The sequence below is a fragment of the Lucilia cuprina genome, chromosome 5 (genome assembly GCF_022045245.1).
Source record: "Lucilia cuprina isolate Lc7/37 chromosome 5, ASM2204524v1, whole genome shotgun sequence".
In the NCBI taxonomy this organism is placed as follows: domain Eukaryota; kingdom Metazoa; phylum Arthropoda; class Insecta; order Diptera; family Calliphoridae; genus Lucilia; species Lucilia cuprina.
The window spans coordinates 43,956,063-43,970,284 of NC_060953.1; the positions used below are offsets into that span (position 1 = coordinate 43,956,063).

The 14,222-nt window shown below is 30.5% G+C and overlaps 2 protein-coding genes across 2 annotated transcripts; both read right to left on the reverse strand.

The window, feature by feature from the left end:
* Positions 1 to 6,688: 6,688 nt before the first annotated feature.
* On the reverse strand, positions 6,689 to 7,679 carry LOC111683010. Its single transcript, XM_023445041.2, has 2 exons — positions 7,674 to 7,679; positions 6,689 to 7,604 (listed from the first exon to the last, which is right to left on the reverse strand). The coding sequence occupies exons 1-2, from the start codon at positions 7,677 to 7,679 to the stop codon at positions 6,708 to 6,710; spliced, it is 903 nt and encodes a 300-aa protein (XP_023300809.2). The 3' UTR covers positions 6,689 to 6,707.
* A 5,041-nt stretch (positions 7,680 to 12,720) lies between these two features.
* LOC124420244 (keratin, type I cytoskeletal 9-like) lies at positions 12,721 to 14,221 on the reverse strand (the record flags this gene model as incomplete). Its single annotated transcript, XM_046952484.1, has 1 exon — positions 12,721 to 14,221. A coding segment is annotated over one exon (1,293 nt), but the record flags the coding sequence as incomplete, so codon positions are not given.
* Position 14,222: the final 1 nt, after the last annotated feature.

The window sequence follows — 14,222 nt, forward strand, 5'->3', positions numbered from 1 at the left end:
GAACGAACAAGCTAAATAGGTAACTAACTAACTAACTAACTAACTAACTAACTAACTAACTAACTAACTAACTAACTAACTAACTAACTAACTAACTAACTAACTAACTAACTAACTAACTAACTAACTAACTAACTAACTAACTAACTAACTAACTAACTAACTAACTAAATAAGTAACTAACTAACTACCAAACTACCTAACTAACTACCTAACTAAATAACTAACTAACTTACTAACTAACTAACTAACTAACTAACTAAATAACTATCTAAATAACTAACTAATTAACTAACTAACTAACTTCCTATCAATCAATCAATCAATCTATCTATCTATCTATCTATCTATCTATCTATCTATCTATCTATCTATCTATCTATCTATCTATCTATCTATCTATCTATCTATCTATCTATCTATCTATCTATCTATCTATCTATCTATCTAACTACCTAACTAACTAACTAACTAACTAACTAACTAACTAACTACCAAACTAACTACCAAACTACCTAACTAATTAACTAACTAACTAACTAACTAACTAACTAACTAACTAACTAACTAACTAACTAACTAACTAACTTACTAACTAACTAACTAAGTACTAACTAACTACCTAACTAAGTAACTAACTAACTAACTAAATAACTATCTAACTAAATAACTATCTAACTAACTAACTTACTATCAATCTATCTATCTATCTATCTATCTATCTATCTATCTATCTATCTATCTATCTATCTATCTATCTATCTATCTATCTATCTATCTATCTATCTATCTATCTATCTATCTATCTATCTATCTATCTATCTATCTATCTTCTATCTATCTATCTATCTATCTATCTATCTATCTATCTATCTATCTATCTATCTATCTATCTATCTATCTATCTATATATCTATCTATCTATCTATCTATCTATCTATCTATCTATCTATCTATCTATCTATCTATCTATCTATCTATCTATCTATCTATCTATCTATCTATCTAACTAACTAACTAACTAACTAACTAACTAACTAACTAACTAACTAACTTACTACCAAACTACCTAAATAAGTAACTAACTAACTAACTTACTATCAATCAATCAATCAATCTATCTATCTATCTATCTATCTATCTATCTATCTATCTATCTATCTATCTATATATCTATCTTTCTATCTATCTATCTATCTATCTATCTATCTATCTATCTATCTATCTATCTATCTATCTATCTATCTATCTATCTATCTATCTATCTATCTATCTATCTATCTATCTATCTATCTATCTATTTATCTAACTAACTAATTAACAAACTTTTAGAAGATTCAAAAAGTACCCTTTTAAGAATGAAAAATACCAATAAGTGTGTTTATGTGTTCTCCCTTAATCCGGGCTCAACATACCTAATTCATGTTTCTAGCCAATACCTACAAAAGTGCATCAAAAATCGCTATTATTGATGAAATTTTTAGAGGTCTCGGGTTTTTGTTCATATATCTGTTATTTATAAACTGATTTTTCTAATCACGAAGATATCTGAAGTCTTCAGATTTTTTTTAACAAACAAACATACAGGCAGGCAGAGGGGTAGACAGACGACTTTATAGGGTCGGAACAAACTTATATACATATGTACACTAGGGATATAACTAATTTTGCGAAAATTACTACCACGTGATGGCCAATGTTGTACAAGTAATGAATATATTTCTTTTTTTGGTTCATTTGAAATCAAATACATCCCAACACTAATTTCTTCAATAAACAATTATCCCTTTTTTACCCAATTCATCCCCTAAACGTTCGAGTTTTCAAAAACCCTTTCGCAAAGGATCTATACATTACCAAAGAAGCCTATTAGCAAATGCATTCTTTCTAAATAATTGAACTATGTAATGTAAAATTTTATTTCGATTGGTGCGTGAAATTTTTATGATATGAGTATATTAAACATAATTATGAACTTAAAAGCCCTATCAGCGGGTTCAGTTGTATGCGGGCTAGGTGAAATAATGAACCGATGTTAACCATTATCAATAGGCTTAGTCCTTGGGACAATATAAGATAATCATGTACCAAATTATTAATTATCTTCAAAATTACGAATTGTAGTGTGATTACAAGGTTCACATGGGCAGACAGACAGGACGGACATAGCTAAATCGACTCAGAAACTGATTCTGAGCCGCATTTTTTTAACAAAATTTTGTACTTCAAACAATGAAATAATGAATCGATCTTGGAGCAATAAAAAAGTAGGTGTTAAATTTTATTAAAAATTATCTTGAAAATTTCGACCGGTAGCACACAGAGGGACAAATGGACAGGCAGACGGAAGGACATAGCTAAATTGACTCAGAAAGTGATTCTCGTTCAATTGGACCAATATTTTGTTTAAAGAAAAATATATAGTTTTCAATAAGAGATAACGAAAAAAAACTTAATTATATCACTATTCACAAAAGAAAACAAAATGTCGAGACAAAAAAGTATGTACTTATGTATAACAGTTTTTGTAAGTCATTACTAAACTCATTCTATGTAATTCATATGGTTTGTTGAAGGCTTTAAAAAGTTATTTGTTGAGTACGTACTGGGGATCTATAGTTGAAACGAAAAGTCAACTTTTCGACATTTTTGCAAAGTCGACTTTTCGGTTTTTTCATTTAGTTAAAATTTGACATTTAGGCTTTTAGTATTTTAGAAATAGTCGACTTTTTCTGACTTTTTGACTATTTGCGACTTTTTTCGACTATTTTTTTGAGTTATAAACTTTTTTCGAACAAAATAGTCGACTTCTACTTTTCGAGTTTTTTCGACAAAAAGTCGATTGTTCGATTATTCGAAAGTCGATTTATAGAACCCTAGTAAGTACATGTAATGTAGACGGTATGTTGAAGTCATTAGAAAGTAAGTTGTTGATTAAGTAGAAGTCATTAACAAAGATGTTATAGGAGTAAGAGTGAACTTTTCTGAAAGAAAATAAACAATTATTCTTAATCAAATATAAATTCTATATTAAAGAGTGCATTTTCGTACTGACATGTTATTATATCTTCATGTCCAAAAAAAGGACATCAAACTTCTTAAAACTTATTAAATCTAATAAAAAAAATGTTCATACACAACATAATAATACCGAAAACATCTACTTAAAATCGAAATCACCAGAACTTTGATGACATTGATTAAGGGTACATCAATGTCATCAAACCCGGTTTTATATTTAAAATAGAAAAATCTAAAAATAACTTTTAATTTGCAGACACAACAAGTCTCTCAAAAAATTCTAAATAATTTCCCTAAAAGCCCATTATAAAAAAAAAACGAAAATAAATATTTTTTTTTAAATGGAGCACACGCTAAAACATTAAAATAAAAATAACCAAATCGTGTGCCTTTATTTACGATTCATAATTTATAAACAATCAAAAGCTGTATAAAAATAAATAAATTATATATTATCATTTATACTTTTTTGTTTTGTTTTCTGCAAAATTTTTATGGTTTTAATTGCCGAAAGGAAACCAGTAACAGTGAAGAAAAAAAAGTTGTTTAATATTCAACAGCAACTGTCTGTCTTTGTCGCTATGGATGTATATTTAGCCTCAAGTATAATTAGCCGAAAGAAATGTCTAATTAATTTAAACAAAACTGTTGTTTTTTTTCTATTTTTTAATTAATCAAACGACTCCGTTTTGTCTACCATTTGCATTTTTAATTGAATTGGTTTTCTTTAAAATTGTTTTTTTTTTATTTTTTTTCCTTTAGGTGTTGGATTGGGTGGTCTTCTTCGTTTAGCTAGTGGAATTGGATCTTTTAGTCAAAAGCTTATACCTTTTTATATCATACTAAGCTTATACATAGATAAAGCTTTATTTACAAGCACAAATTTATAGCTAATTTCTAAACCGGATGTTAAAAAAAACTTCAACTTTAATTATTAATAAGTTGTTATAAAGAAGTTTTTCTATAGTTTTTGTGATCACCAAATAATCCTATTAAAGGGTTAACTAATTTAAATCAATGATTATGCAAATTTTTTAAAAATCTTCAGAAAATAAATTTCCAATAATGATACTATATATCACGGTTTATGTCTTTGCTAATATAATCAGATGGTGAGTTAAAGAAAATTTAAAAAAAAATTTTCTAAAGAAAAAAATTATGGAAATGTCTAAAGAAGAAAACCTATGGAAAATTTTCTAAAGAGAATTTATAAAAATTTTCTTTAAAAAAAATATGAAAAATTTTCTAAAAAAAAATTATGAAAAATTTTCTAAAAAAAAATTATGAAAAATTTTCTAAAAAAAAAAAAATACGGAAAATTTTCTAAAAAAATGAAAATTTATGAAAAATTTTCTAAAACAGAAAATTTTCTAAAAAATAAAATAGAAAATTAGAAATATAAATTTTTCTCACATAGATAATTTATAAATAATTTTTTAAAAAAGAAAGTTTATGAAAAATTTAAAAAAAAAATTAATTTATGGAAAATTTTCTAAAAAAAAGAAAATAAGGGAAATTTTTTACAAAATTTTAGATCATAATTTGTGGATGTAAAATTTAAGGATCGACCAATATTTGACCCTTGCTGAAAACCTAACTTTTGCACATCCATACCGTACTACTTGTTAAAATACCGTGAATAGCGTAATAAAAACACAGAATAATACAATCATTGTTTAGGAATTTTGACTAAATTATCATCAAATTTGGAAAAAAAACTAAAGCATATTTATTTGTTGCAGATAAGTATATGCTTAGCTCATCTCTAAGCCATTGACCGGTTTCCTGCTTGCCATCTTTATTAAGTTAGCAAAAACTTAAACCATACCGCAATCAAATCAACACTTATCGATTGTTTGATCGATCGTAAAATTTTTCAAATTTCTTTTGTATTGCTTATCGTTAGGAAAGAAAAAATTATTTGTAATCGATTAAAAATTTATATGGAATTAACCTTTACAAATAAAAAACAAGTGAGATATTATAGTCGGACGTGGCCGACCATATAATACTCTACACCTTTTACAAAAATTATATGTGATTTAGTTGTCATAATAAAGCATTTAAGTCTAATGGTACTTTTCCTCAGACATACTTAAGCCGTTTATTGTTGAATAAAATTGTGGACATTTAAGTGAAATTTTGATGGGGCCTTTTCATAGGGTCTAGGTTTATATGAGGCCCTATAATTATAGAATTCGTTAGTCTAGTATAGAACTTGGTTTTGCAGCTTTTTGTCGAGATACGAGTATATTACACATAATTATCAACTTAAATGCCCTTTTCGACGGATTCAGTTGTGTGGGGGCTAGGTAAAATAATGGACCGATATTAACTATTTTCAATAGGCTTCGTCTACGGTACTATAGAAGGACATGTGCCAAGAACAAACCCAATATACCCTCCACACTAAAGTAATGGTTCAACTATTCTATTTAAAAGATATTTATCGGTCGAACACTTACCATGCATTGGTAATCTTATAAAAGGATCGCCATTTATGACAAACTAACTAAATAAATAACTTACTAACTATCTACCTATCTATCTGTCTATCTATCTATCTATCTGTCTATATATATATATATATATATATATATATATATATATAATTATATATATTATATATTATATATATATATATATATATATATAAATATATATATATTATTTATATAATATATATATATATATATATATTATATATATACATATATATATATATATATTTATATATATATATATTATATATATATATATATATCTATCTATCTATCTAGCTATCTATGTATCTATCTATCTATCTATCTATATATCTATCTATGTATCTATCTATCTATCTATCTATCTATCTATCTATCTATGTATCTATCTACCTATCTATCTATCTATCTATCTATCTATCTATGTATCTATCTATCTATATATTTATCTATCTATCTATCTATCTATCTATCTATATATCTATCTATTTATTTATTTATTTATTTATTTATTTATTTATTTATTTATCTATCTATCTATCTATCTATCTATCTATCTATCTATCTATCTATCTATCTATCTATCTATCTATCTATCTATCTATCTATCTATCTATCTATCTATCTATCTATCTATCAGAATAATTTATGATCAGAAAATGATCGGATTTGTATAGGAGTGTACACACCAAAAAGTTTCACAATGTCAATAATCATAGTGACATAAAGTCCATAGAGGATTTTATTTAAAGAAGAGGCTTAATTTCACGAAGACAGTGTTCGAAATACATATACCAACGTTTAATACCGCTTCCGCAGTATATGGCAGTGTCCATGGATAGTATGACTCATTGAAAGTGTTATAATGATCATGGACACAATGACAAATTTTGACGTGTCGAACGTCTATAAACACTTCCTTAAATCGTTGCGCCCATGGACCATATGATATTGGACTTTTTGACGGACAATTTAAGATAGTTAATAATTTTATTGATAAATTTCTTCAACTGTATGTGCAACCAGTTATATCACATTCTCTAATTAACATTAAATTAATAAACACTTTTTTGTCATCTTCGTTTAGTTAATTTAAAAACAAACATTTCATTCTGGACGGCGACAATGATTAAATATTATGATTAACATAAGAATAATAATTATAATAAAAATTTATTTAGGACAACTGCATTATTAGAAAACTTAAAACGTAAATGTTATTTTGGGTTTATCATAAATATAACCAGGTCTAGTTGTATGGTTACTTTCACTATCTGCTGCACTAGTTGTTTGATGTTTTGTTGCTTCATTTGAATGAGGATCATCTGTTGGAGGAGAAGGAGAGGGAGTTGTGGTAGAAGTAGTTTTTAGTGTAGAAGGTTTTAGGTGTTTCTTTATAAATTCCACAGGAAACATATGTTCATAATCATCTATAATGGTAGTGTCTTCGGTAAAACTAATATCATCTCCTGGTTTAAAAATAACCACCGGTTCGGAGTTACTTAAAGTAGTATCATCATCGTAATTAAATAATTTATACATAGTTACTTCATCAGCATAGTAATTAATGGGTATGACATCTTCTAAGGATCCTTTGCTATTTTTATTAATTTCCCTTGATTTATCTTTATATTTTAAGGAATTTGAGGTAGTTGCTTCTGTCTGTAATTGTTCCTTCTTATGGGTCTTTACCTCTTCATTTAAAGGTGTCTCCTTTGAGGTATCTCTATTCAAAGAGTTTGCTTCATTTTCATTGTAAAATAATCCAGATATTAAGGTTCCTTTATAGATTGGTTTATATTTACCACTTGCAAAATCTAAAGCCAAAGGTTGAACATAATCCACTTTTGTGGGCAGAGGATCATCGATCACTATGGGTTTATTATGTTTATAATTGAAATTTCCTTTAGTAAAGTCATTACTCTCATGTGAACTTCTCGACAGTTGCAAAATTTTCTTATCCGGTGGCAAATATCCTTTGTTGAGATTATTTTCCAAAGGTGACAAATAACTGCGATCATTTACTTTAAGCTCCTGAACATCTGCCTTAATGCAATAAATTTCGAACAACAGAAAACCAGCCACAATAATATGTTTGTTCTTTAAATTAAATCATAAAATTTAAATAAATTTTTAAGTTTTTTTTTCTTAATTGGAGAACTCACTCACCATCATGTTTGAATGGTCTTAACTTTTCTAATCGAAATGATTGAAAATATTGCCAAAGGTTTAGCTTGTTTTTATATTTAAATATAAAAACATTAATTTACTTTTTAATTGCAATTCAATGGCTTTTATTTATATTTGCTTTAGTTTAATGAATTGCATTTATTAACTCTTTGTTATCAATTTAATATAAGTCTAGTACAAATTACTTTCTTCAGTGTACCCTACGTATAAGTCGAGTAGTTAAGATTTGTTTCGTTTAGAGCACTAGAGAGAAATTCGTATTAACCTTTTAACGTTTCATGGGGTTCTAATGGCCTCCGGTAGGTTAGTGGTTAATGTTTTAGGGCGAAGGTGGTGAGTTCGACGCACTGTTTTTGGAGCGCACAACAGAACCAATAGAGGCCTAGGTGTATTTCTTTGAATTTGATGTATATATGTGCATCTTCCTTTCAAACTAACTATCTATAGGGTTCTAATGATGTAGCTATATATTCCTGCAAATTTTCAAGAGAAAGTAAATCCGACATTCGAAATACCAGAGAGTTTAAAACCCCTAAGCAAACACTATACAAGCAAAACCAAAATACAATCTATTGTATTCGGAGAAATTTTTACCAAAAAACCAATGGGAACTTTTAATGGCAAGAGGACTACTCTATTGGAGCCATACAACTTAACCCAAAATATTTGACTTGGAAATCGATATCGCCAGAGTTTTTTCTTCTTATAGATATTTCTACAATTTAGAAAGTACTTCCGTTAAGATGCTGGATCATTAACGAGAGGCTTTAACATTATTAAATCAAGCTAAATACCTTGGAGATGAAGTAATTTATAACTCGAATCCAAACGAAATATTAAAAAAGGTCTACGACGCGATGTAATCATTTTGAAAACCTGATTGACAAAACATTGGGCATTAAAAACATATTCTAAAGATGGATCTATTGCTTGGTTGCCTTCAACGAACCTATACAATCATTCGTTATTTATCCAGTAGTTCGGGGCGACAATTAATCTGTCAACTAGTTATTTCAATATTTGCCTGTCCTCGTCACTCTATAGATTACAGAAAAGAGAAAATTTTCAGTTAAGTTTTTTTAAGTGTAGTTTCTCCAGATTACTAGAGAATGGTAAAGTAATGACTGTCTTAACGCTCATTCACATAAAGGTTTGACATTAAAGAATAGAACTGTAATGCATTGACTTTATGTCGAAATGTTCAGTATTGAGAGAATACATGAAGTTGTATAACCAATCTCAAACAGAATGAAAATCTAAGACTCAATGATATAAAACAACTTTTCGTCGAAAAAAGACTTTTATTATAATGATATCAGAACGAATTTTCAATACGTCATATTTGTTTGGAAAATGATGACTGGGAACATAAACCCGGATTGTAATCAGGTGTATACGGATTGAGAAGAAAAATAGAACAGGTAGAGGTATTTCTCATTAAAAAGTTAAGAACAAAACATGATATCAGACTAAAAGGTGGATATTTCAACTGAAGTCTTTGCAGTGTCCAAAATTGCAAAACTTGTATTCGCGAGATCAATATTAAATAGCGATCCAAGAACACATTTAGCTCTCAGCAATAAAGGCTGAGGTTTAACAACAAAATTCCATATAGAGTCTATTACGAGTACCAGGTCGTAATAATGTACTTGCATTATCTCATTTTGGTCTTGTGGTCTCTCATTTTGTATGTGTGTATATTGTGTGGTTCTCCAAAAAACCTAGCCCAACCTAGGTGGGTATTATTTAGGTGTTTATTTAAGGTAAGTATCAGCGATTACTATTCATCGAGTTTTCAGAAATCGTTTGTGTAATTTCTCTTTTGGAAATGCTGAATATTTTTCTTGTAAGGGGTTTTAATATCTCCCTATAGTGTTGAATTACAACTGTGAGTCGGTGTTTATTATGTCACGCTTTCAAACAAGTAAAACCTCCCGTTCGAATATTTGCTTAACATTATTTAATTATCAAAAATTATAACTTTTTACCTGTAGAATATAGTTCGATTTTAAAATAAATCCACTTACCTAAAAATAAAGAAAAAAACATATTAATTAGTGAAAAGTAACGTAAAATTACATTAAAATAAAGTTTCAATTACAAAATTCGTAAAATTAATTAAAAGTTTGTTTGGTAGAATTTCGCTAAAATGTGGTCTTTTTGTAGATTCGTCTTTTTAGTTTAGAATATGAAATTCCAGACAAAAGTTTTTCCTCTAGCCTTGTCTCTTTCCCTGATCCCAGTCGTACCACTAGCTTTATCCCTATTTTATCTCTTGCATTATCTATTGTCTCTTTTTTTAGATGTTCTACAGTCTTCTCTCTAACATTGTCTATAGTATTTTCAATAGTCTTGTTATTATTCATTTACAGTATTCTAGTCCAGACTGTGAGCTGGACTATAGGCCAAATTATAGACTAGGCTATGGACCATAGACTAGACTTTTACTGTCTGGAACATAGACAAAGCCATGACCCAGATTATAGACTGGACCATGGCTTAGCTTAGACTTTAGCTGGACTATATTCCAGACTTTAGGCAAGGAATAATTCCAGGCTATAAACTAGGGTGTTTTGCAATAGACTATAGTGCAGACTATAGACTATATTTAATCTTATATATTGCATTTTATCTAGTCCTATCGGTAGCATTGCTTCTAGGTTTGTCTCTATTCCTGTCTATAATCTTCTATCTCTAATCACCTTTATGGTTTTGATTCTAGTTTTGTCTATCGTCTTGACTCAAGTCATGTATCTAGACTATATCTTTTTGGTCTTGACTCAAATCATGCATCTAGTCTTGTCTACAGTCTGATCTATAGTATTCTCTCTTGTATTGTCTATGGTCTAGTTTATAGTATTGTGTCTAGTCTTGGTTTTAGTGTTATCTCTAGTTCTGCTTCTAGTGTTTTTTTTTAGTTTTGGTTCTATTGTTGACTTCTTCAAATCCGTTTCTTTACAAGTATTTTTCTTTATCAATCATACTAACTTCCTACTTAAACTGTATATTCTCAATCTTCTTTTCAGTTTCTATTTTTTCATATTCTTTCTTATATCAACCTGACTTGTTTTACTAGTGGATGTCTCTTCAGGAACTTTTTAGCGGATCATCCTCTTCTAAAATTTTACTTTAAATTTTACTTGCTCAAGCCCAGTTCTTGCTTTAGACTTCAGAAGATTAGAACAAAATGTAACCAAAGATTTTCAAGCCATTGACAGATCTGATGGTCTCTTTTGCGTTGTATTAATAGATCCGTAACTGATATCATCCAGTCCTTACGATTTGTTTTGTTTCGATTGTCTTATAGTCTGTTTCCGATCCATATCTGTCATAACGATACTAGACTTCATCTTTAGTTTTCGGCAGGTTTCAACTTCTGCTAGCTTTCTAAGACCTTTTAAAGCTACCGTATACTAAGGATGAGACCTGTAGATCTTCTTCCATTCCATGTGCTTCTTTTGATTGTTTAAGTTCAATTTTTTCTCTTTTTGCTGTCTAGTAGATCCAGTTATAGATCTTTGTTCCATTGCTTTGATTTTCTAACTTTTTAAAAATATATTTCATATAAATTTTGTTTTTTATTCATGATAAAATCTATCACAATATAAAACGCTATTGTGTTTTCAAAAAATACTCATAAAACTAATGCGAGTTTATTTTTAAAAATTTAAACAATAGTTAGATATAAACATAATAAATTTTAAACTTAGGTTTTTCTATTAAAATCATGACGCCATTCCTGGTTTTTGGGGGGAATTTTTTGCATAAATTAAATTAAACAAAAATAAAGCCTTAACTAGTCGGTTACTACTATTCATAACAACTTTTATTTTGCAAACAGAAGATTTGTTTGTATAAATTAAATATTTTGCAAATTATGTGAGAATTTAATAATGTTTACCAAAAAAATATATATATATTTATCTAAAAGCCCATCTTTTTCATTTCTTACGACGAAATATTTATTTTTATTTAAAATAAATTAAATAAATGTCTTCATAAGAAGAATAAGCACTTTCATATTGTTATTATAAAAAAATTTTAAACAATTGTTAATATTAAGCTACTTTTGTTAAAAAAAACAAAAAGCTTTGTATGATTTTGTTTATTTTTTTCAAAGAAAAAAAGTTTTTTGTTTAGTCGAAACAAAAGAAATTAGAAAACAATTTTAAAAACAAATATTTTAAAGCAAAACGTATAAACATTAAATGGTGGTGGGAAAGGATGTGATCATGCTAGAAGAAATGATCCACAAAAGGCTGATTAGCATACTAAGTGAATTTTATTTGTATTTTTCTATATTAAATTAATATTTTTTTAAACACTTTGCATATTTTTCGGCTCTGCAAAATTGTATTTAGTGAGAGACAAAAACGATCGATTTATTCCTTTTCTTAAGAGAGGGTTTTTTTGGAAGTCTTGTGATACTTCTCAATAGAAGTTGTTGAAGCAATATTGGAAAAAGTTGCTTTTTTGTGATTTGCGATTTTTAAGAAGAAAATCGCATCATGATCACGATCATGATCAATCACTACATTAAGCAAGGAACCAGTTATGCAAATAATGCAATCGGGTAATTACCAAGAATGTATAAAACTTCAATTTACTACAAAATGTGAAGCTAGTCGAGGCAATTTAATGTTAAACATCCTTTCCCTGAAGCTTTCTAAATCTGTCGGAGGATCAGCATCTATTTAGGGAATAATTGGCCAAAGAAACAAACAAACTATATTTTAACTGAATTTATCCACCGATCGGTACAAATCACTCCTTCTGGATGGAATTAACCAGCATAGATCTCACTGGTAGACTAAAAACTACCAAAGCACCCATATATACAATAATGTTGGGACAATATGTTTCCGAATTTGATAATTTTCGATATATGAATATAGAATAGAATATTCATTGTAAATCTCTTCAGAATGTAATCTCCAACAATTTTGATATTTCCCCTAAAAAAGTAAACCTTTGACATTTGAAGAAACTCAAGCTCAAACTTCAAGCGAAGAAATAAAAACGCAAATTTTTACATATTTCGTAAAATAAATGACTTTTTTTTATTATTTTCATAAACTAAGGAAAATATCTAAGTCCTATAATTTTTAACAAATTCTTTTCAGTACTTATATAATACGTCACATTCTAATTTGGTTTAACATTTAACCATTACTTATATACATACGTTTATATGTATATGTTTATATTTCAAAAATGTAGTTTTTTAAAATAATCTATTTGAAGAAAGATCCGTGTGGACGGGGATAGTCATAACCTTTGCCATCGGTGCTGGAAACATGAACATTAGAAGAATCACCATATGAACCAGAGAAGCCAGTGTCATAAGATGAACCGCTTGAGTAAGATGAACCAGGAGCAGAAGCAGCACCGTAGTTAGATGAAGAACCACCGGAGGAGTAAGATGAAGATGGGGCAGAAGCGGCACCGTAGTGAGAGGAGCTACCGGAAGCTGGGGATAAGTATTCGCGGGAAGGAGTAGAGGCAGCAGATGAGCCAAAGGAATCAAAAGATGAGTAGGAGGCAGATGGGGCGGAAGCAGAGTGGTGAGAGCCACTTGATCCATGTCCAAAACTACCAGAGGAGGAACCGTGGTGAGAGCTACCGGAACCGTGACCGGAGCTACCGGAACCAAAGCTTCCAGAAGAGGATCCGTGGTGAGAACTGCCGGAACCGGAGCCGAAGCTACCAGATCCAAAGCTACCAGATGAGGAACCATGGTGGGAGCTGCCGGAGCCAGAGCCCTTTCCAAAACTACCAGAGCTTCCGGAGCCAGATCCCTTTCCAAAACTACCAGATCCTTGTCCAAAGCTACCAGATGAGGAGCCGAAGCTACCAGAGCTTCCGGAGCCAGAGCCCTTTCCAAAACTACCAGAGCTGCCGGAGCCTTTTCCAAAGCTACCAGATGAGGAGCCGAAGCTACCAGAGCCGAAACTACCAGAGCCGAAACTACCAGAGCTGCCGGAGCCAGAGCCCTTTCCAAAACTACCAGAGCTACCGGATCCTTGTCCAAAGCTACCAGATGAGGAGCCGAAGCTACCGGAAGAAGAACCTTTGTGAGAACTGCCAGAGCCGGAGCCATGACCGAAGCTACCGGAAGAAGAACCTTTGTGTGAACTGCCAGAGCCAAAGCTACCGGATGAGGAACCGTGGTGGGAACTGCCGGAGCCGAAGCTACCAGAAGAGGATCCGTGGTGGGAGCTGGGTGCGGGTGGAATGTATTCACGATTAACAGCAGCACCATGGAGAGAGCTACCGCTTCCGAATGATCCCGAAGAGGAACCATGGTGAGAACTGCCGGACGAGTGACCAGCACTACCGTGAGATGAACCGGAACCAGAGCCGAAACCGCTACCATGAGATGAACCGGAACCAGAGCCGAAACCGCTGCCAGATTTGTGTCCAGCACCTCCATGAGAAGAACCGGAACCGAAGCTACTGCCAGAAGAGTAACCAGAACCGGAACCAGAGCCGAAACCGCTACCAGAAGAATGACCAGCACTACCGTGA